The 23,988-nt window shown below is 45.9% G+C and overlaps 1 protein-coding gene across 1 annotated transcript in view; it reads left to right on the top strand.

The window, feature by feature from the left end:
* The first annotated feature begins 8,411 nt into the window (after window positions 1–8,411).
* Window positions 8,412–23,988, top strand: part of LOC128901900 (lens epithelium-derived growth factor-like) — a 68,717-nt gene continuing 53,140 nt past the window's right edge. Inside the window, exons 1-4 of the mRNA XM_054184048.1 lie at window positions 8,412–8,435; window positions 9,886–10,002; window positions 15,557–15,652; window positions 17,463–17,525. Of these exons, the coding sequence (XP_054040023.1) occupies window positions 8,412–8,435; window positions 9,886–10,002; window positions 15,557–15,652; window positions 17,463–17,525 (300 nt within the window). The remainder of the gene's footprint in view (window positions 8,436–9,885; window positions 10,003–15,556; window positions 15,653–17,462; window positions 17,526–23,988) is intronic.

The following is a 23,988-nucleotide window of genomic DNA, read 5'->3' as shown; positions in this document are numbered from 1 at the left end:
CCCATAAACTAAGGGCATTATATCTGCATGAATATATATGTATATATATATGACAGGGGAGAGTGGTGGCAATTCATTGGAACCTGTAAGATCTGGGCATGGCATAGATGGTATGGAATAAGGGGTGGATAATGTCCTGGTTCCGGCAGGGATAGGGTTAATTCTTCCTGGTATTCCATGCCATGTGAGCCATGCCCACCCTGAGCTGCCGGGGGGAGGGGGCAGGAAGTCGCCGGGGAGGGGGCAGGAAGTCGCCACTGGGAGCGGGCTGGGGCATCCCGGGTCCAGTCGTTGAGCGGCGGGGAGCTTCCGTAATCGTGTTTGTATATTCCTCTATCCGTGTTATTGTTGTTTGCTTGTTCCCTTTGCTGTTCTGTTAAACTGCCTTTGTCTCAACCCAAGAGTCTTGCCTTTTTCTTCTGATTCTTCCTGTATTAGGAAGGCCCGAGTGAGCAGCACGTGGTTCTTTGTTGCCGTCTGAGGCTAAACCACGACAGATATATATATACACACACACAGAGGTCACTCATTTATGATTTATCTTTATACACAGAAGTTTGGTAAGTCCATAATTGCAGGATTTCATCTATCCTAGCAGACTCTCAGGGCAGGAAAGATGGTATGAAATTCATTGTGATTCATGCCCACAGATAGCATGTCCGCATGAAAGAGTTTGCTGGACGCCACTTGATGAAGCTAGCTCAGGTTCCATCACCACTATGTTATCCTGAAAAACACTTATTGATCGCTGTTAGTATTATGTAGCAATCAACATCATACAGCTCAAAACTGAATATTCTCACACAGGTATAAATTTCCTTGAGGTGCTGTGATGGTTTAACTCCACCCGGAAACAAAGAACCACGAGGCCACTCGCTCACCCCCCCACACGTGGAAAAGGCAAAACTCGTGGGTTGAGATAAAGGCAGTTTAACAGAACAGTGAAGGAAAGAGTAAAACAACAACTATAATACTGATAGAGGAATGTACAAAACATGAGCAATGTACCACCACTGTACCACAATTGGATCTGGGAAGCCCCCAGCCCACTCCAAGCAGCGACTTTCTGCTCATTCCCCCAGCCAGCTCCCTGCCTATAGACTGGGCATGGCATCACATGGTATGGAATACCTGTGTCCCGTGCCAGCTCCTTGTGAAAATTAACCCAATCCCCTCTGGAACCGGGACAGGTACACATTGAGCTTCTCCATTCTCCAGCATCACCCACCAAGTACATCCAGGTCCTTGAGCAAAAACAGTCCCACAAATGGGTTTGCCTTTGCCTGAAGTAGGAAAAACCCAAACAGTTTTCCCCAGCATATTCCTTTCAAGAACCACAGGGACTTTATCACCTTCTACTGCATGTAAAAGGTCTGATTGAGCAGGACTAGCTCGATTGATGGATCCCCTGGTGTTAACTAGCCAGGTAGCTTGTGCTAAATGCTCGTCCCAATTTTTTAAAGGATCCACCACCCATTGCCTTCAGGGTAGTTTTTAACAATCCATTGTACTGCTCAATTTTCCCAGAAGCTGGTGCATGATAGGGGATATGATATACCCACTTAGTGCCATGTTCTTTTGCCTAAGTACTTATAAGATTGTTTTTGAAATGAGTCCCATTGTCTGACTCAATTCTTCCTGGAGTACCATGTCACCACGAGACTTGTCTTTCAAGGCCCAGGATGGTATTCCCGGCAGTGGCATGGGGCACGGCATAGTTTTCCAACCATCCGGTGCTTGCTTCCACCATTGTAAGCACGTAGTGCTTACCCTGGTGGGTTTGAGGGAGTGTGATATAATCAATTTGCCAAGCCTCTCCATATTTATATTTCAACCATCGTCCCCCATACCACAAAGGTTTTAACCATTTAGTTTGCTTGATTTTGGCATATGTTTTACTGAAAAGTAAAGTTACTGAAAAAAACTTGGTTCTGTTTTACGTCAAACCAGGACAGTATGAAAAGAATGCCAATAATGCATATTGTTTTAGTTATTGCTAGATGATTTTTATACTATTCAAGGACTTTTTTCAACTTCCCATAGAAGCTGAGAAAGAGCACAGACAAAACAATGGAATGGCCAATGGAATATTCTGTATCATAGATGTCACGGTTGGTATATAAATGAGGGTTGACCTCATGAGCTGGAATCCACAATCACTGCTTGGGACAGGCTGGGCAATCAATTCACTGGGTGGTGAGAGTGACTTCTGATGTATTACTTTATCTTGTATATTCTTTTACCATTATTATTATTATTTTCCTTTTTCTGTTATTGTTCTATTAAACTATCATTACCTCTTGTTTTTTTTTCTTTTCCCCTCTTTTTCTCCCTCTTCTCCCTAGCCTCCTGGGGGGGAGGGGGAGAACTGCATGAGTGGCTGCATGGTCCTAGCTGCCAGCTGGGGTTAAACCATGACATTCCTTTTTGGTGCTCAATGTGGGACTTGACAGCTTGAGATAATGACAAACCTGATCAGAGCGCATTAGAACAAATTTGTTATAAACATTCATTGTATGGGGTTAATAGTCACAATGTTGTTCTCGGGGTTGTGTGCTGTATGTGCTCCCTGTTGTGCTGTTTATCATCCCTGGGAGATGGGTCAAGATTATCATTTTGTGGTGCTTTTTAGTGCAGGCTTATGATATGATGAAATTGTGTGCTGTGGCTGTACTCCTTAATGATTAAGAGCAATGAACAAGGTGAAACAGAAGCGATTGTTTCATCTCCGTACTTCGGGAGCCGTTTAGTGGAAACTGTTAGTAATTACACATTTTACCTTTTTTACCTTTCTCCTCAAAGAACCAATCTGTGGGGGAGACGCCTTCCTTCACCTCCCCCTTCTCCTCACGGCTAATTACAACAGCGTTCAAGAATTTTGAATACCCTTGGGATGCTCAAACCAGCATGCTTCAATTGCTAGGTTCTTCATTGCTTCTGAATATGTTTCAGGTCTTGCTTAGTGTTAAACATCGGTGCGTATGTGGGCACATTATTCCAACCCCCGCGACAAGCACTGCAGCTACTCAAACCCTGGTGACAAGCACTGTGGCTACTTCAACCCCCACCAGAAGTGCTACTGCTATTCAAAACCCGGTGACAGGCACTGTGGCTACCGAACCAGAGAACCAACCTATGCTGGTATCAGTTGCCCCTGTACAGAAGTAGTACACGAAGAAATCAGTTCGCCTAGTAAGGGATGACGATGAACCACATCTTCACAAGAACAGGAGGAAGAACCAGAGGTAATCACCTGATGCTTACCCCTGGGTGAGCTGTGAGATACATGAAAAGATTCGTCGTCCAGGTGAGCAAATTGTCCTCTGGCTGCTCCAATCCCTGGATAATGGGGCCAGTAGCCTGGAATTAGAGGGTAGGGAAGCCAAGCAGCTGGGATCTCTGTCTAGGGAAGGGGGCACTGACAAGGCGATTGGAAAAGGGACACAAGCCTTCAGCCTCTAGAGGTGACTCCTGTCAGGCGTGAAGGAAAGGTATCCCTTCAACAAAGATATTATATGTCACCTAGGCAAGTAGACCTCCGTGGAGAGAGGTATCCAGTACCTGAGAGAATTAGCTTTGTGGGAGATGATTTATCATGACCTGGATGACCCGCAGTCAACCACAGATCCAGATGAAGTCCAATGTATCTGACCCATATGGTGGAAGTTTATACAGAGCACACCATCATCGTATGCCAGCTCATTGGCAACAATGAGCTGGGGAAACAAAGAGGCACTGTGTGAGCCAACACAGGCAGGATGCAGGAACAACCACAAAACCACAGATGAAATGCAGAGACTAAATTTAATGTTGATACCTCATGAACTGGGGAATCTCTGAAGCAGCATCCGGGCAGAGGCACGCAAGCAGGAACACAGGCACTGTGGAGCTCAGTCATTGCTGGAGAGAGTTATGAACCGGCTGTTCTTGCCTGTATATCAGGGACTCAAGCAGGCATAGTTTACCACTGTGCTTTGATCTTTCCCACAGCAGGGCAGGAATCTCAAACATGTTTGACAGAGTGCCTCTGAATCTATCACAGGCCTATGTTATCTAACACAGATGTTCTACTTGTCAAGCACGCAATACTAAACAACAATTAGTATGGTATATGTGTTTTTCGACACCTCAGCTGCAAGTCACTTGAGCATGTTTACAATCCTCCTCGTCAGTCTTCCATTATTTTCCCACATTCTACCCCCTAGCTCAAGAGACTGCTTCTGCTGGGGCTGGCAAACCTGGAGGTGTCCATTTGGGCTTGCCGGGTGTAGGGCAGAGTAATTTACAGAGGCATGCATTAAACACATACAGAAAAAGGAATAAACACATCTCTACAATAATGCTTTGAATCAGGTGTCCCATTCCTCCTGTCAGGGAATTAAACCACTCAGCCAGCCAGGTACCACCAGTAGATTGTTTCATTTGATGTATTAAGTCCTGGAGATGTTGAAAGTTGCCCTCTACGCTGTCTGATTCAGCAGTTGCGTTGAAGCAACACATGCTTTCAAAATCAAAGCAGCATTTATGGTGTCGAAGAAGGAGATAGTCCACTGTCAATTGATTTTGTAATGTTCATTGGCATACAGCCGTTACCTACTCAGACTAGTAACGAGACGAGACAACCTGTGATAGGGGAAGAAAACAGGAGTGTCATCTCCTTCTAGTAATACATATGCTGTTGCTCCAGCTCCTTCAGCTAATATTACTCTGGGTTTCATAACCTTATGTGGGTAATTGCCCACACAGATTGGAGAGCTATGGCTTGCACTTTTTCAGATTGAACTTCAATTTAATGTTGGGTTCGCAACACCAATAACACCATTCCAATGCTATATCCTCTAGATAAGGCATAGGTATTTGTTGAAGATACCTGAAATACAAGAACTTGCGAATCTGATATTAACAAAGGATGTAAAAGAAGAGGAGAAGTTGGGGTACAAAACCATATGGCATTCTCAGGGGTTATTATATGAATCTTTATGTCTAGATGTCGTGGTTTTGGCCGGATTGGCCAATCAGAATGACAGATGGCCCTTCCCCCATCTCTCCAAAGAGAGGAGAGGAAGAGATAAGGAGATTTACGAGTTTAGAAAAAGAACTAAACTACTTTAATGAAAATAATAATAAAAAAGAAAATAGTAAATAATAATAGAATAATAAAAATTAAAGAAAAAAAAAGTATACAATATATACAAAACCGTATCCAGCGTCACCAGCAGGCACAGGGAAAGTCCCAGACTGGAGTCAGCAACAGACAGGAGCTGAATTCCGGATCTGGAGTCAGGAATGCTTGGATCGGGATCAAAGGCAGACGAACAGACAGGGTCCTCCTCAGACATCGGCCATTGAAGAAAGAGAGTTGACCCTTTGATCCCTTAGCTTTTATACTGAGTGTGATGCATATGGGATGGAATACCCTGTTGGTCAGTTTTGGGTCACCTGTCCTGTCCGTTCCTCCCTATCAGTGTGACCCCTCTACGCTTCTCCGCTTCCGACCCTCTAACGGGGCAAAACAGCAGAGTTAGCTGACCTTGGTTGTTATAGCAATAAGTCTAAGCAAGAGCCTCTGTGCATACCATTCCTTGGTATAATCAGGCCTTATCACTCTGAGGGTGAACAGTTTCTGAACAATATGCTGTTCATTTCAGAGTTTAGTCAGTTAGAAGAGGCCCAGCTAAAAAGCAAAATTACAAATCAGAAAATTTTTTCTGTTTTACCTCAAAACAGGACACTAGACTAATAGGTTGCGGTCCTGCCACACAAGGTGTAAACAATTCCATTTGCCTTATAGTTAGTATCTTGAGAGACATACCATCTGGAAGAATTTCAGTCCTCACCATGTTTTGTACTGGAAGTGTTGTACTTCCATCAGTAAACCAGGCATCTTTTTTGTTCTCTTCTATTAACCTGTCATAAGGGGGAGCCTCCTTCACAGGAGATGTAGGGATACCTCCAAAGGGAAGAGTTTCCCCTAGTGTGGGCATATGATTAACCGATACAGTTCCTAGAAGAGTGGCATGTGGAGTGGTTACATGTGGTTTTCCTGGTAGAAATTGTTGCTGTAAATAATGTTCCCATTTCCAATGTGTGGCTGCCTGAGCTACCCCTGCATGGGCCCTAACAGAATCATCAGTAACCCACCCCCAAATAGGTATGGGTGTGTATACAGTCACACTGTCTTTTCCTGTGATTCTTTCTGTTTCTTGTAGTGGCTTTATACTTTTGTGGCTCTAACATACTAGGCCATCAAATCCACACAGTCCCATAAACCTGGTTGTCCCTCTCCTCCACCTGGCTGGAGGCAGGGCCCCTCTGATATTGAGCACAGTACCTGCTATTAACAGATGGGTTCACATGACTTGTGTAGCTATCAACAAATGGGTTCATACTGGGATCAGAGAACCACTCGCTGTAGACCGGAGCAGCCATCCTCCTGGAAAAACTCTTCTATTTGTTTTACCTTACAACTCGCATACTTGTGCCTGTTGGTTTGAAGTAGGTTGTCCATCCCACTTCCTCATGTTCTTTCCGTGGCTGCGGAGATAAAATCACAGGGTATCTTATGGCATGTTCCGTCTCTCCTGAGCCGATCTTGTAGGAGGACATCTTCTCCTAATGGCTGCGCTGTAGGTCCATGCAGGGGAAGAGTGGGATCTTGTCTCCATCATGGACAGCTTATCATACAGTTTTTCAAATAATTTCTCTGTTTTCTGTTATTTTTTCCATGTCCGCAACAGTGAGGGGGCAAGAAAGACTGTCTTCAAACTGTCGTACTTTGTTAGCCACTTAATTTACAGTTGGTGTATCAGCATCAGATCCTCCCCAGATCGTTGCTGACAATGTGTGGGAATACATTGATGGTGCACTCTGCACAAACTTCCACAACATAGGTCATTTGCATGGCATTTCATCTGGGTCTATATTCGTTCACTAGTCACCATAAATCTCTTCTTGCACAGCCAGTTCTCTCAGGTACTTAATACCTTTCTCTATGGTGGTCCATTTGCTTGGGTGACATTCGATATTGTCCTTAAAGGGATAGCTGCCCTTTATGGCTGACACAAGTCACCTCCAGAGATTGAGAGTGTTTGTCTTTCTCCCAATCGCTTTATTAATACCTCCATCTCTGGCCAGGTTTTTCAACTGTCTGGCATCTCTACCTTCTAAGTCTATGGTATTGGCCCCATTATCCCAGCATCAGAGCAACCAGGTCATAAGTGTCTCACCTTCATGATGGCTAAAGTACTTTATCCTATTTCACAAGTCCTTCATAGATAAGCATTGAACAAATGCATTAGGCATCCCACTGCATTTCAGCGATAGCAATTAGATCATAGCTTTCTAGTTGCACAGCGGCTTCTAACCCCTCCTGTTTGTTACCCCTGCTGTGTGCATTGCTATAGAGGCACTTTAGTGGGTCTATCAACCTTGTCACCTTTCTAGAGGAACATGCCCTAATTTCTTTGTGGTACGTCTCAAGTTTTTCCCTGTTGGTTCCTAATGCATCAGCAGTCCCTGGCTCTTGTCTGGTGCTCAAAACTCCATCCCCTTCCCTGATAAATCTAGTTTAAAGCCCTCCTTATAAATCTGGCCAGCTTGATGGTGAAGACCCTCTTGCCCCACTTGGTCAGGTTAATCCCACCACCTCCCACCAGACCTGGCTTCTCAAAGGTAGATCCATGATCATAGAAGCCAAAACCTTCAGTGTGACACCAGCTACAGAACCAGGCATTCACCTGTTCAATTCACCTCCTCCTTCATGGACCACTTCCTCTGACTGGGAGGGTAGAAGAGACTACAACCTGTGTTCCTGATCCTTTTAACATTGCTCCAAGGGACATATAGTCTCTTTTGATGATTTTAAGTTGCCTCGTTACAGTATCATTAGTAGGAGCAGATGATAATCTGTAGGATCTGAGGCGGGTGCTACAGACTTTGTGCCCAGACTGCCAGCTACTTGGAGGCATTAGTGAATTTGGTGCCAACTACAGGAGTCAGACCAGAGTTGTAGACATCCCTGGCCTGTGGTGGTGTCAGCTAGTGGAGCAAGTGGAGGGATCCCAGTTCCAGCTACTGGAGTGAGTGGGAGTCTTTAACCTCTAGCCACTGGGGTGGGAACAGTGTGGGTCCCAAAACCCAGCTACTGGGCAGGTGGACCAGTGTGAGTGAGGTGACCAAGGCGCTTGGTGCCAGCAGCTGGAGCAGGACTGTGGGTCACAGTTGTGTGCCTGGCGCTGGCTGCTGAGGAAAGCAAGTGTCTGTAGCTTCCTCAGACCTGGGGTGTGTGTGCATGTGTATTCACTACCAAAATTCAAGCTGGACTAGTTGGCAAGTAGTGAGGGCCTCAGGTATGGGCCAGGGTATCTGGCAGGCAAGGGTCTGTGCTGGTATGCCCAAGGGAACTTGCGAATATGGAGTGCCTGGAGGATGAGTGTGTGAGTGTGTGTGTGTGTGTTTGCTAGTGAGCATCAGTCTGGACTAGCCAGTGAGTAGGGGACCCTTGTACTGGGTAAGAGGGACAATGATCTGAGGAGGTGACTCAGGCACTGGAGCAGAGATTCCCCTGCAGCCCATGGTGAAGCATGTTGTACCCCTTCAGCCCATGAAAGACAACGTCAAAGCAGATATCCACACTGCAGCCTGTGGAGAACCCCACATTGGAACAGGCTTCTATCAGGAACTGCGGCCCATGAGCAACTTATGCTGGAGCAGTCTGTTCCTGATGGACTGTACCCCATGGAAAGAACCCATGCTGGAGCAGTTCTTGGAGAACTGGCCCGTGGTAAGGACCTATGCTCTTCATTACACAGAGTAATGAAGAGAGGTGTGTGGTTATAATAATTTAATTTTTAATATTATAATAATTTAATTTTTATTTCACATACTTTATTGTTGTTATTATTTCTCCCTTCCCTAAGCATACTTTATGTTGATAAGTCTTTGAGAGCTTAATTTTATGTTGAGCTGACAGAAGTAGCTAGAATGTTCCAAATGCATTATTTATACTTTGCAGAGGTAATTGTAATTGTTAGGGAGGTGGAGGGTAAAAGGTAGCTTGTGGCTTGGGTTTTAAGCTAGAGCCACTTTCTCAAGGGGAGGAAAAAATTAAGAGTTGAGGAAGTTCTGACAGTTTTATGAAAAAGAGCTAAGATTTAATAATGAGAACATTATTCATAAAGTAATCTAATTAAAAATAGTAATTTTGCCTTCTCCTCCTCTACTTCCATGTCTTTTACTTCAGTTCTTCAGACTTTTGAAATATTAATCTACTAATGTTTTCAGGAAAAGAATAATTGCTTTCTGTGCTCACTTAGTATTGACAGCTAATTAAAAAATTGATTCCTTGGCCAGGAAGAAGGTTAAGCATGCCTTTTGGTATTATTTAAAATAAAAAAAAAACCTGTACAAAAGTTTTAAATAGTGGATTTTGGTTTCTTGCATTTGTTGATGATGAACTGCTGATTGACTCATTTATAGATATATACAAGAATGCACTTGTGGAGTTTGCCATATGTTTGGAAAAGGCACCCCATGGTGAATTTATTTCTAGTGTAACTTCATCTCTTGCCCAAAAATCTTGACAATTCATGTTTGACTTGGAGCTCTTCCATTTATAAAACTGAACTTCAGAAAATGTTCCCCTGCAGTATTTATAACATAAATATAAGCTGCTGTTAGTGCATGAGAGCTTGAAAGGTAGATAATGAAAATACTGTCACTTCTCAATTTAAATTGAGAATTAATAAATTAGACAAGATGTTTTAACATTCTTGCAGCTTTAACCAGAGGTTACTTAGATCTGCAGGTACAGTGCAACTTTTAATATCATTATTCTGTAGTTTAGGAAGGTATTTAGATTTCAAGTGTGATGTTTTTGTATTTTAGTCCCATCCAGCTATTAAAAGTGCTGTCAAAGAAACTATTTGCGAGAGTTGTCAAGAGCCTACTGAGGGCAATGAAGAAAAAGGAGAAGCCAAAAGGAGGAAGTCTGTTATTTCCAGAGTGAGTGGCTATTTAATTAGGTTTGTTTTATCAGAAAATCTTTCAAGTTTAAAAATGTATTGTTAAAGTCATAATTACTTTAAATTAGCAGCACATCAGTGTTGTGACTGTTCTTTTTTCTTGTTTTCAGGCTGGAACATTATAACATTTTTGTCCTTCTGTAGTGCTTTTCAGATGCTATAAATATTTGTGAAACTGAATTACCGATCTAGTTTTCTAAATCAGAATACACATAATGAAAACTTATACAGCATTTTTAGCTAAGTGAAAGGGGAAATGACTGTCAAGATTTAGTATTGTTTCACAATTTCTTTCTGAAGGCTGTTTAATAGCTTGAACAGGTAGGGATCTCTCTGTGACAACTTTGGCTTAAAAATCTACAACAACATTAGATTCCATTTAGGCTAAAAGAGCACTCTTTCACTAAATAGATTTTTTTTAAGAGTCAATTTAAATTACTACAAATCTTCATATAAATGCATATAAGGGTTTTCATACTCTTATCAAACTTTTGTGTCAGGAAGTCTATCAGTAACTGGTATATGCTAGTTTATGTAGACAAAGTTTTTCTTTTTGGCTTGCATAAGCATGTATTGTTTTAAAATCCTACTGAAACTAGATTGTGTCCTTTTAAAATATATTGTATTTGAACTTAAACTGCATTTATCTGAAATGTCTGCTGTTTATTGCTGCTGTATGTAGTCTCTACTACAAGGGAGAGAGGGAAAACCTTTCTACTTCACTATGCATTTGGTATTACAGTGTATCTTTAGATTTACATCCTTAGTTTTTTTAGCTCTGTTCATGTGATGTACACATGCACTCACACACACAGGCACATACATACACAGAGTAATGAAGAGAGGTGTGTGGTCTCTTTTCATGAAGTTGTTGGTGGTATGTGTGGTCTAAATAACCCTGAAAGCACAAAACTAGGTGAGGATGGTAGTGATACATCTGTAGTATCTCAGTTATCTCTAACTAATTTCTGGAAACTACTATATTACAGGATATCAGTGTCCTTTTATTTTAGGAGTTCCGTTCTCAACAGTTTTAGATACTACATTGATGGATGTTGTCAAGAGTTCTTTTGTTACAATGAGTTGGTAGTAGGAAGGAGACCATAGGTATGTCAGGATTTCTTATTTTCTAGATTATCTCCTAACTTCTGGTTGCTTTGAGGTTTTTCTTTAATGCTTCTGACCCATGTTTCTAAGGACAGTATGATTTGGCTTCTCTGCTACACATTAGGGGCACAGTTTGATAAGTAACTTCATGGTAGTATTACTCAGCCTGTTGCTGCTGCTCTTTCCTGCCATTGTACTGTGCTGGTAAAAGCATTTGTTCATTGATGTAAGGAGCTGACCCTGCTTTTGGGAGTGGAGGAAACAATTTTATTTATTTTTTTAAGCTGGACTGCTTAGCTGGGAAGCTGTGCAAAAGCTTGTGTGGTGCTGGAGGTGGCAGTGGGCTTAAAGCCACAAGTGTTTTTTCGAACTGTCTCAAGTTGGTGCCACCAAGGTAAATGGGCAGAAGTATATGGAGAGCCCTTGAAATGAGAAGATGGGATGATAAAAGCCTAATTCGTCTTTTAATCAGGTAATCAAGGGCAAGTTAAGGACCAGTTTTACTAGCTGTCTCTCTCTCTCAGTGTGGGTGTATGTGTGGCTGCCTCTCTCATTGTGTGTCTGTCTCTTCGTTGTCTCTCTCTAGTTCTGTCTGTCTCTTGTCTCTCGCGCACCTCTCGTTCTGTCTCTCTCTCTCTCTCTAGTTGTGTGTCTGTGCCTGTCTCTCAGGCCTGTCTGTCTCTTGTCTCTCGCGCACCTCTCGTTCTGTCTCTCTCTCTCTCTCTCTAGTTGTGTGTCTGTGCCTGTCTCTCGGGCCTGTCTGTCTGTCTCTCATGTCTGTCTCTGTCTTTTGGTGCCTGTCTCTCGGGCCTGTCTGTCTCTTGTCTCTCGCGCACCTCTCGTTCTGTCTCTCTCTCTCTCTCTAGTTGTGTGTCTGTGCCTGTCTCTCGGGCCTGTCTGTCTGTCTCTCATGTCTGTCTCTGTCTTTTGGTGCCTGTCTCTCTCATTGTGTCTCTCTCATGTGTCTGTGTATCTCATGTGTGTGCCTGTCTGTCTCGTGTCTCTTGTTCTTCTCTCTCTAGTTCTTTCAGTCTCGTCTGTCTGGCTCTTGATGTGGCCGTCTCCCACTGTCTCTCTCTCTCTCTCCTTGCTCTATCATGCCTGTCCCATTGTCTCCTGTGTCTCTCTAGTTGTGGGTCTGTCTCTCATCTCTCCCTCCCGGCACTCTCTTGTTGTGTCTCATATCTGTCTTGTGTCTCTTGTGCTCACTCTCTCTCATTGTGTCTCTCCTGTCTGTCTCTTGCGCCTCATCTTTCATCTCTCTTGTTATGTGTCTGTCTTGTGTGTTTGTCTCATTGTGTGTCTCTTGGCTCTTGTCCAGTGTCTCTCTTCTTGTCTCTCTCTCGCTAGTTGTGTGTGGCGCTCTCATCGTGCGGGTCTCCATCTCGCTCTGGAGGTCCGTCTCTTGCTGTGTGCCTCTCTCACATCTTGTTCTGCCTCTCTCGTTTGTCTGTGTCTCTGTCTCATTGTGCGTGTCTCGTGTGTCTGTCTCATCTCTCTTTCTTGTGTCTGTTTCTCTTGTGTATCTCGTTCAGTTGCGCTCTCTAGCTGTGCCTGTGTCCATCTCTCGTGTCTCTCTCATCTCACGTTCTGTCTCTCTATTTGTGTGTGTGTCTCTGTCTCATTGTGCCTGTCTTGTGTCGGCCTCGTGTGCTTGTCACCTCTCGTTCTGTCTCTCTCTTGAGTTGTGTGTGTCTCATGTGTCTGTCTCTCGTGTGTCTGTCTCTCTCTCTCATGCATCTCTTGTGCCCACCTCATTGTATGTCTGTCTGCCTCTTGTCTCACGTTGCCTCTCACATTTTCTCATGTTGTCTTTCATGTTGTGTGTGCCTCTCAAGCTCGCACGCTGTCTCTCTCCTGCTGTCTCTTTTTCACATTGTCTGCGTGTCTCTATCTCTCATGTTGCGTGTGCACGCCTCTCATGTTGTCTGTGTGTCTCCCTCCCAACTTGTCTCTCTTCCTCCCTCCACCTTGTCTCCCCCCACTTGTCTATCGCACCTTCTCTCTCACCTTGTCTCTCTCCCTACCTTGTATGTCTCCCCTCTCTCCCTCTCCCTGCTTCCCTCCCCCTCTCTCTCCCCCTCCTCCCCCCCCAAAGCTCTTTATGTCTTTTGACCACTCTCTCAGTGTCATCCAGTCCCGTCCAGTCCCCCGTCCCCCGTCCCCCCGCCTCTCTCTTGCTCTATTTCACAGTCTCTCAATTTATCTCACTCTCAGGCCTTTGGTCTCTCTCTCTGTTGGGCTCTCACCCCAGCTATCCCTCTCTGCCCCTCCATGTCAGTCTCTCCCGATCTCTCTCTCTCTCTCTCTCACACACAGTCTTACTCTCTCAGTCTCTCTACCCCTCTTACCTTCCCCTCTGGCTCTTACTGTTTCTCACAGTCTCTGTCTCTCTGTCTCTCTGAGTCTCTCCGAGTCTCTCCCCTGCCCCCATCTGTCTCTTGCCATCTCTCCTCCCACTCCCCTCGTCTCTCTCCCCCCCACCCCCACCCCCTCCATGCATGCTCCCTTTCCCCACTCTCCTCACCCCGCTCGGGCTGTCCTCTCCCCCTCCTCGAGCTCTTGCCCCATCTCTCTTGGCCCTTCTCTCAGACTCCCTCTCACTCACTTTCTTTCTTCCTATCTCTCTTTCTCAGTCTTGCTCACACTCTCGATCTCGGTCTGTCTCTTGCCCCCAGTCTCTCTCCCATACTCTCTCTCGGTCTCTCTGCCTCTTTCTATCCATGTATCTCAGTTTCACTCTCTGTCTCTCTGGCTTTCTCTCTATCAGTATATCTCTCTCAGTGTCTTTTGGTCTACCCCACCGCTCAGTCTCTCTCTCTCAGAGCCTCCCTCAGCACCTCTCTCCCTTGTTTTCGGCCTCTCCCTCGCTCACTTTATCTCTCTCCATCTTGCTCTCTTGGGGTCGCTCTCCCCATCTCTCTCAATTTCTCTCTCTCATTCTCAGTCTCAGGACCCCCTTCCCCCATCATTTTCTCAGTCTCTCTCACATGCTCTTGATCTCTCTCACACTCCCTCTCAATGTTGCCTGGTCTGTCTCGGTGCGCCCCCCCCCCCCCCCCCATCTTAGTCTCTTTCTCTCTCTCCATCTCCATCTCTCTGTCTCTCATTCATTCATTCTCCTTCTCCCTTTCCTTCTCCTGGTCTTAGACTCTCTTTCTCTGACTCTCTCCCTCTCTTTCTTGTTTGCACCCATCTGACTTTCTTGGTCTCCGTTTCAAAAGCTCTCTTGCGCTCTCACACCCTCTCTCACTCACCACCTTGGTACCTCCTCCCTCTCCCCCGCCCTCGGTCTCCCTCTGTCTTGGGCTCGGCATCTCTATTTGTCTTGATCACTCTCTCAGTCTCTATGTGTGTGCGTGACTCTCAGCCCCCTCCCTTTCTCTTTTGGCCCCCCCTCCTCTCTCAGACTTGGACACCCCCCCCTTCCGGTCACAATCACACGCTCTCAGTCTCCCTCTGACTTGGTCTTAGCCCCCCCTCCCTCTCTGTGCTACCCCACCTCTCTCTCTCCCCATCGTCTCTGTTCCCCCCCCTCCCCCCCCAGCTTTTTTTGGTCTCGATAACTCTCTTTGCCTACCTGCTTCTCTCTCCCTCTCCTCCATCTCTCCCTTCACCCTCCCCTCTCCCTTTCCCCCTCTCTCCTTCTCTTTTCCTTTTCTATCTCTCTTTCCTTCCCTTTCTTTCTCTCCCACTCTCTTTTTTCTTCTCTTTTCCCCTCTCTCTTTCTCCCTAAGGTGATTATTTCCCAGTATTACAAACTCTCGATCATCAAACTTAGATATATCTCTAAAATAGATCTAAATATATATCTCTAAAAACCAGCTCATCTAAAGTTTTTTTTTGTTGTTTTTAAAGCATAGCATTGTCAAAATACAGTTACTGATGATCACTGTTACCAGATTTTAGCTCATAAACCATTAAATACCTTGTTTGTAGTCTACTGCATTTTGTTTGTACACCTTTACATTCATAACGTTTACTCGTTCTGATCCATGACTCTTATCCATATACATAGATAAGCAGTTGTCCAGATGAATTCTCTTAGTATTGGTTTGAACATTTAGAAGTACTGATATGAAGAAATGTAATGATGTTATCACGAACATAAAATGGAACAAAATAAGTGCTGGTGTAATTTTTTATTATATTTTTTTTAGTTCTGTCATGGTATGTTGCAATATTTTTGACCTGCTCTGACAACTGTCTGTAAATATGAAAGAAATGTAGAGAGCAAGAGGTACACATATGAAAATGAACATGCTTGATTTGGGGGGGTATTGATGTCTATCTAAAGAAGCAATGTGCATATATATGCATAAACTATTTAAACCGAAAGTGCAAAGCAGTCTGATAGTTGAGTTCCTCTTTTTCACTTCTGTTTTTCTATAAATTAACTAACTCCATGTTAATTTTTCCATTTTCAGTCATCAAGTAAGCAGGATAATAATGTACCTACAGAAGACAAAGAGATGGATACTGTCAAAGAAGATGACGTCCCCTTTGAAAAATTCAGTAGCAAAGTATGTGGAATGTTACTCTTTTTAACCTAAAGAAGTTAACTTTAATACTGTGTACTTTGACTTGCAACTGTATCTTTAAATACTTAGAAGCTACAGTTGCTAGCACTGTGACTGTCTTGGGAGTGGTTTAAAATGTAAAGTTTCATATGAATTCAGATATATTTATACCACTCATTGAAGCTAATGGGAATTAGAGATATCATCAGAGAGCAAACTTTAATGTAATGATAAGGGGTCGGAAGGAGGATCCGGGGAACTACAGGCCTGTCAGCCTGACCTCGGTACCAGGAAAGATCACGGAGAGGATCATCTTGAGTGAGCTCTCAGGGCAAGTGCAGGGCAGCCAAGGGATCAGGGCCAGCCAGCATGGGTTTAGGAAAGGGAGGTCCTGCTTAACCAACCTGATCTCTTTCTATGACCATGTGACCCGCCTTCTGGAGGCGGGGAAGGCTGTGGACGTTGTCTCTCTGGACTTTGGTAAGGCCTTTGACACCGTCCCCCACAGCATTCTCCTGGAGAAGCTGGCGATTCATGGCATAGACAAGTGTACTCTTCGCTGGGTTAAAAACTGGCTGGATGGCCGTGCCCAGAGAGTTGTGATCAATGGGGTGAAATCCTCTTGGCGGCCAGTCACCGGTGGTGTCCCTCAGGGCTCAGTCTTGGGGCCAGTTTTGTTTAATATCTTTATCAATGATCTGGACGAGGGGATTGAGTGCGCCCTCAGTAAGTTTGCAGACGACACCAAGCTAGGTGGGAGTGTTGATCTGCTTGAGGGTAGGGAGGCTCTACAGAGGGACCTGGACAGGCTGGATCGATGGGCCAAGGCCAACTGTATGAGGTTTAATAAGGTCAAGTGCCGGGTCCTGCATTTCGGCCCCAACAACCCCAAGCAACGCTACAGGCTCCTGGAAAGCTGCCCAGCAGAAAAGGACCTGGGGGTGCTGGTGGACGGCCAGCTTAACATGAGCCAGCAGTGTGCCCAGGTGGCCAAGGAGGCCAACAGCATTCTGGCTTGTATCAGGAATAGCGTGGCCAGCAGGAGTAGGGAAGTGATCGTGCCTCTGTACTCGGCACTGGTGAGGCCTCTCCTCGAGTACTGTGTTCAGTTCTGGGCCCCTCTGTACAAGAGGGACATTGAGGTGCTGGAGCGGGTCCAGAGGAGAGCTACCAGGCTGGTGAGGGGTCTGGAGACCAGGTCATATGAGGAGAGGCTGAGGGAGCTGGGCATGCTTAGCTTGGAGAAGAGGAGGCTGAGGGGAGACCTCATTGCCCTCTACAGCTACCTGAAAGGAGGTTGGAGAGAGGTGGGTGTTGGCCTCTTCTCCCAGGTGAATAATGACAGGACCAGAGGAAATGGCCTGAAGTTGCGGCAGGGGAGGTTTAGATTAGACATTAGGAAGAATTCCTTTACTGAAAGAGTGGTCAGGCACTGGAACAGCCTGCCCAGGGAGGTGGTTGAGTCACCATCCCTAGAGGTATTTAAGAAACGTCTAGATGTGGCGCTTCAGGACATGCTCTAGTGGCAGAGATCGTAGGTTGTTTGTTTGTGGTGGGGTTTTTTTGTTTTGTTTTTTTTTTTTGTGTGTGTGCGTATGGTTGGACTCGATGATCTCAAAGGTCCTTTCCAACCATGAAGATTCTATGATTCTATGATTCTATGATTTACTAACAGAAAGCATCTTGATGTGATGAAAGTTTTTGCCTGTCACATATCAGAAGCTTCAGTTATGTGATTTCCCTGAGAAATTCTCAATCATTTAAACTATATCTTAAGTTTGCTAAGACACTTTATTTTTTCTTATCTTCATAGGATGTGATGAAAACAAATGATATATGCATTCCTAAAGTTGTTAGAAGAGGAAGGAAGAGAAAGGTAACAATATATTTAACTAACTTAAAGAAAGATGCAGCATTTGTATGTCCTTATGAGAATTACTTCTCTTTTTTAAAGAACAGAGTTTAAATAAATCCAGTCTCCAACCTAGGACACTGAGGAGCCAAAAAGATTGTGTGGGTGTGTTGGGTTTTTTTAACTTCCCAAAGGGACAAAAACCTCTCAGATGACACTCTGAAAGAGAGATCTCATTCTTGAACTTTTTAAACACTCGAGCTTTCTGGTTCTTTGGCCTCAAAATGGCTTCCAGGCCCAAGATGTTTTTCTCTGTCAGGCATGTGCAGCTCTGCTCAGATGAAAAAGGTGTTTGAAAACTTCTCCCATAAGTTCTTTAAAATGAATTAAAATTTTTATTTTTTTAAGTCTGAGCCTGACCGTATTCATATAAAACTAGACTAATTGCATCCATCCCCATGTCAGTGGTATGAGCTAGAACTAGTTTTGATACTTTTGGTACGAACAAGGCTACAAGTATATGTAGTGGACAAAGATGTACAAAGGGGTACATTTTCTTTAATCTTCCTTTTCTGTCCAACGTACCTGTAGTACGTGTGACAGTCAGGTTTGTCTCTGTATGTCCTTGTTTATGTCTCCTTTGACCAGATACCCTTAAAGGAGCAGACACTCTCCTTCCACATATCCTTAAAAAGACATGCAGCTAACTGCCCGCACTAACACAAGTGCTCACAGCCAAGTTCTCTTGTCAACTACACTTGCTGTTTGCAGCCCATTCTTGCGTTGCAAGACAAGAGTTTTGGCTACAAGACAAGAATGGGCTGCAGAAGGGAAGCGTAGGCAGGTAGGAGAATTTGTCTGTGAATATTGTGTTGGCATGGGCAGTGTCTGCAGGTCATAGAATCACAGAATTGTCTAGGTTGGAAGAGACCTTTCATGTCATCGAGTCCAACCATCAACCTAACACTGACAAAAACCATCACTAAACCATATCGCTAAGCACTATGTCTACCCGTCTTTTAAATACCTCCAGGGATGACGATTCCACCGCTTCCCTGGGCAGCCTGTTCCAATGCTTGACAAACCTTTCAGTGAAGACATTTTTTCCTAATATCTGATCTAAACCTCCCCTGGTGCAACTGGAGGCCATTTCCTCTTGTCCTATTGCCTGTTACTTGGGAGAAGAGACCGACAGCCACCTCTCTACAACCTCCTTTCAGGTAGTTGTAGAGAGCGATAGACAAGGTCTCCCCTCAGCCTCCTTTTCTCTAGGCTAAACAATCCCAGCTCCCTCAGCCGCTCCTCATAAGACTTGTTCTCCAGACCCCTCACCAGCTTCGTTGCCCTTCTCTGGACACGCCCCAGCACCTCGATGTCTTTTTTGTGGTACAGAGGGGCCCAAAAGTGAACACAGTACTCGAGGTGGGGGTCTCACCAGTGCCGAGTACAGGGGGACGATCACTTCCCTAGTCCTGCTCACCACACTATTCCTGATACAGGCCAGGATGCTGTTGGCCTTCTTGGCCACCTGGGCACACTGCTGGCTCATATTCAGCTGGCAGTCGACCAACACCCCCAGGTCCTTTTCTGCCAGGCAGCTCTCTAGCCGCTCTTCCCCAAGCCTGTAGCGCTGCATGGGGTTGTTGTGACCCAAGTGCAGGACCCGGCACTTGGCCTTGTTGAACCTCATACCATTGGCCTCGGCCCATCGATCCAGCCTGTCCAGATCCCTCTTTCAGATCCTTTCTACCCTCCAGCAGGTCGACACACCCACCTAACTTGGTGTCGTCTGCAAGCTTACTGAGGGTGCACTCGATCCCCTCGTCCCGATCACTGATAAAGATATTAAAGAGAATTGGCCCCAATACTGAGACTTGGGGAACACCACTCCTGACCAGCCACCAACTGGATTTAACTCCATTCACCACCATTCTCTGGGCCTGGCCATCCAGCCAGTTTTTAACCCAGCGTAGACTACTCCCATCCAAGCCATGGGCAGCCAGTTTCTCCAGGAGGATGCTGTGGGAAATGGTGTCAAAGGCTTTACTAAAGTCCAGGTAAACAACATCCACAGCCTTTCCCTCATCCACCAAGTGGGTCACCTTGTCATAGATGGAGATCAGGTTTGTCAAGCAGGTCCTTGCACAGTCAAGAGAACAGCTTGTTGGTAAAGATGGCTTTTGGCTGGTGAGCGAGGAGAATGCCCGGAGCTTCAGTCAGAAGTGCAACAAGAATTAGCTGCAGAAGGCAGTTGTAGGCAGGAAAGAGAAAATGTCCGTGAGCACTTGTGTTGGTGTGGGCAGTGGCTGTGCGTCCTTTTTAAGTGAGCAGTTGAGATGAGCGCTTAGTGGTAGACACGAGTTTCAGCTGTCAAGCAAGGGGAAGCAAGGTGCTCGACTACAGTCAGAGTGCAACAGAATGGGCTGTGGAAGGCGAGGCACATGCAGGAAAGAGAAGTTGGCTCTGGGGACTTATGCTGGCGTGGGCAGTGGCCGTGTGTCCTTAAGTAGTGCACAGTTCAGATGAGAGCTTATCAGTAGAAGTGAGTTTTGGCTGGTGTCTGTGGGGAAGCCCAGAGCTTGGGTCGGCGTGTGAGAATTTACTGCAAAAGGCATTGTAGGTGCTCAAGAGAATTTGACTGCAAGATTGTGTTGGAGTGGGCAAGGGCTGGCAGGGAGGATAAGGGTTGGTCATGAGAGGAGTGGGCTGGTAGGGTAGGGTTTTGGCTTGGAGGAGTTGGTGTGCAGGGTAAGGGTTGGTCTTGGAGTAGTTGTCAGGTAGGGTATGGGTTGGGCTTGGAAGAATTGGTGGGTAGGGTAAGGATTGGTTTTAGAGGGGTTGCTGGTAGGTTATGAGTTGGGATTGGTGAGCAGGGAAAGGACTGGGCTTGGAGGGGTGGGTGGGTAGGAGAAGGGTTGGAGCTGGAGGGATTGGGTAGAGTATGGATTGGACTTGGAGGAGATGGTCTTGGAGAGGTTTGGCTTGCTTTGAGGGGTTGGGTGTGGAATGGTTAATGGGAGGGATAGGCTTGGAGGGGTTGGTGGGAAGGGCAAGGGTGGGCTTGGAGGATTTGGGGTTGGGGTGAGGGTTGGGCTATTTGGGTTTGGAGGGTTTGGCGGGCAGGGGTTGGTGGGTAGGATAAGGGCTGTACTTGGAAGGGGTGGGGTTGAAGGAGCTGGTGGGCATGGAAAGGGTTGGGCTTGGAGTATTTGGGATTAGGGAAAGTGCTGGGCTTTGACAGGTTGACAGGCAGGGTAAGGGTTGAGCTTGGAGGGGTTGGCAGCAGGGCTTGGAAGCATTGGGCTTGGAAGGCTTGGTGGTTAGGGGAAGGGTCAGAGTAAGAGGGGTTGGCATTTGGGTTGGGTAAAGTGTTGGAGTTTAAGGAGTTGGGGGGTCAGGCTGAGGGTTGGGCTCAGAGGGGTCGGCGGTTAGGGTAAGGGTTTTGGTTAGAGGGGTGCAGTTAGGGTAGAGTGTTGGTGTTAGCAAGTTTGGTGGTTAGACTAGGCCTTGTGTTTAGAGGGGTTGGGGGTTAGGCTGGGGGTTGGGTTTGAGCTGCTTTCAGTTGGGATTAGAGTGGTTGGGTTTTGGGCTAAGGGTACAGGTTGGGCTTGGAGGAGTTAGCAGGAAGGGTAAAAGTTGGGGTTGGAGGGTTGGCTAGGCCCTGGGCTTACAGGGGTTGGTGGTTAGAGATGTTGGCAGTTAGAGGAGTTCGGGTTTAGGCTAGAGGTTGGGCCGAGAGGGGGCTGGTGGATAGGGTGAGGTTTGGGCCTAGAGTGCTTGGTACTTAGGGTTAAGAGATGGGCCTGGAGGGGTTGGGCTTTGAGAGGTGAGCAGCTAGGTTTAAGGGTAGGTCTTGAGGGCTTGACCGTCTGGATATGGGTTGAGCTAGGAGGGCTTGATGGATAGGGTAGGGGTTGGGATTGGAGGGATGGGTAGACAGGGTAAGGGTCGGGCTTTGAGGGTTTGGGTTTGGAGGGGTTGGCAGGCAGAATAAAGGTTGGGCTCGGAGGGGTTTGCTGGCAAGGTAAGAATTGGGCTTGGAGGGGTTGATGAGCTTGGATGGGTTGGGCTTTGAAGTCCTTCATGGGTAGGGGGAGGGTTGGAGCCAGAGGGGTTGGCAGTTAGGGGATGTGTCAGGGCTTGGAAGAGGTTGGTGGGTAAAGGAAAAGTTGGGGTTGGCTATTAGTGGAAGTTTTGGGCTTGGATGGGTTGGCGGTTGGAGTATGTTTGGGGGTTAAAGGACTTGGAGGTTAGGCTAGGGATTGGGCTTGGAGGATTTGGGGTTGGGGTGAGGGTTAGGATTGGAAGGGTTAGTGCATAGGGGAAGGGTTGGAGAGATGTATTGGGCATAATTGGCAAGGTTTTGGTAGCAGGGGCAGGCTGCAGCGATGACCTGTGTAGGTCATGGACTGCCCTGTGCTGGTCATAGCCAGTTCCAGCCGGCTCAGCAACAGACAAAATGGACTGACTGTGCGCCGATACTGAACCACTCCGATGACTTTACAGCGCCTGTGCAAAAATATATTTAAGGGTGGTAAATGCTGAGAAAACAATGCCAGAGCAGGATGACCGGCCCGTGGGGAACCCATGATGGAGTAGTTGTTCCTGAAGGACTGTACCCTGTGGAAAGGATCCACGCTGGAGCAAGGGAAAAGTGTGAGGAAGGAGCAGCAGAGACAAACTGTTATAAACTGACCACAACCTCCCATTCCCCGCCACCCTCCCCTGCACCGCTTGTTGGGGCAGGAGGTAGAAGAGTTGGGAACAAAGGAGTGAAGTTGAGTCTGGGAAGAAGGGGCGGGATGGGGAGAAGGTGTTTTTAGTTTTGTCTTTGTTTCTCACCATGTTTTTAATTGGCAACAAATTGAATTATTTTTCCCCAAATCGAGTCTGTTTTGCCCATCATGGTAATTGGCGAGTGATCTCCCTGTCCTTATCTCAACCCATGAGCTTTTCCATCTTATTTTCTCCCCTTGTCCTGCTGAGGAGAGGGAGTGAGAGAGCGGCTGGGTGGAGATCTGGTAGCTAGCCAAGGTCAGCCCACCACAGTGTGTATGTTTATTTGTATTGTATACCTCTGTTTGTTTGTGTGCCTACTGGGAATACATGCTTAGCCTTGCTACTGTCGGACCTGGGGACATGGAGCTGTGGCAGCCTCGCTTCTCTCAGGCTGTCTGATTCAGAAACCCCTAACATTGGGGAGAGAGAGAGAGGGGGGGAGGGCAGAAAGAGGGGGAAGATAGAGAGGGGCAGAAAGAGAGAGGGGCAGTGTCGTGGTTTAGGCCAGGACAGACTAAATGCATGCATTAATTACTATGCAATAATTGTATCCATGTGAAGGAGTTTGGCAATTTATTGCCTCTGTGAAAGAGGGATTATTAATGCATAGAACCCTATCTCAAATGTCTACAGGGACAATTTTGATTTGTTCACTGTCTATTCATAGCCATGGAGATGTCAAGCTATGTGTCCATAACTGACCAGCCATTATGCCTGCTAATTCCACTCCTTGGACGTATGTAGCCCACACAGGTTATTTTTTCCACCTAATTCTTAGAAGTACCGTCCTGGTTTCATCTGGGATAGAGTTAATTTTCTTTCTAGTGATTACTGTGTTTCAGATTTGGTATGAAAGGAATGTCAATAATGCATATTGTTTTAGTTGTTGCTAGGTGATGTCTATAGCATTCGAGGACTTTTTTCAGCTTCTCATAGAAGCTGAGAAGGAGCATAGACAGAACAATGGAATGGCCAATGGAATATTCCACACCATAGACATCATGCTCGGTACATAAATGGGGGTTGGCCAGGGGGTGAGAATGCGCGATCACTGCTCGGGAGGGTGTGAATTCACCAATTTACCATGTGGTGAGAGTGATTTGTGTCGTTGTTATTATTGTTATTATTGCTATTTTCCTTTTCTGATATTGTTCTATTCAACTGCCTTAATCTCAACCCACGAGGTTTTTTTCCTTTTCCTTTCCCCTCCTTTTCTCCCTCTTCTCCCTACTCTTCTTGGGGGGGAAGGGGGAGAAATGCATGAGTGGCTGCCAGCTGGGGTTAAACCACGACAAGTGCCCTCACATCTTAGGTGTGCAGCTCACAGCTAAGTACTTCTCCTATTGAGGTATTAGGAAGATGTAACACATGGGCTCTGCTATCCCAATGTTTTCCTTTGCAGATTAACCGTACTTGTTCATTATTAGTAAAGCGGCCAGCTGCATACTTTGGCAGGTAGTGTCCAAAGAGTCATTCTGAACAGCAGTAGTAATAGTCTTGGATACATTTTTCATGACTTCCCAGGTCTTTCTTTTCAGTGCAATTGGAGGTGAGACATTTCTAATCGGATAGCAGCTTTAGCTAGCCCCTGAAGGTGCTGAGAGGTTAGTTGTCCAACCAGTTGCAGCTGGGCTTGGAGGGCTTGGATATCCATGTTGTTTAGGGCAACTCCTCCAAGTCCTAGCATTCCTGATATGTCTCTTAGTTC

Source organism: Rissa tridactyla, chromosome W (genome assembly GCF_028500815.1).
Source record: "Rissa tridactyla isolate bRisTri1 chromosome W, bRisTri1.patW.cur.20221130, whole genome shotgun sequence".
NCBI classification, from domain to species: domain Eukaryota; kingdom Metazoa; phylum Chordata; class Aves; order Charadriiformes; family Laridae; genus Rissa; species Rissa tridactyla.
Note: the sequence above shows the minus strand (reverse complement) of the source record. Positions and strands in the feature narration are given on the sequence as shown.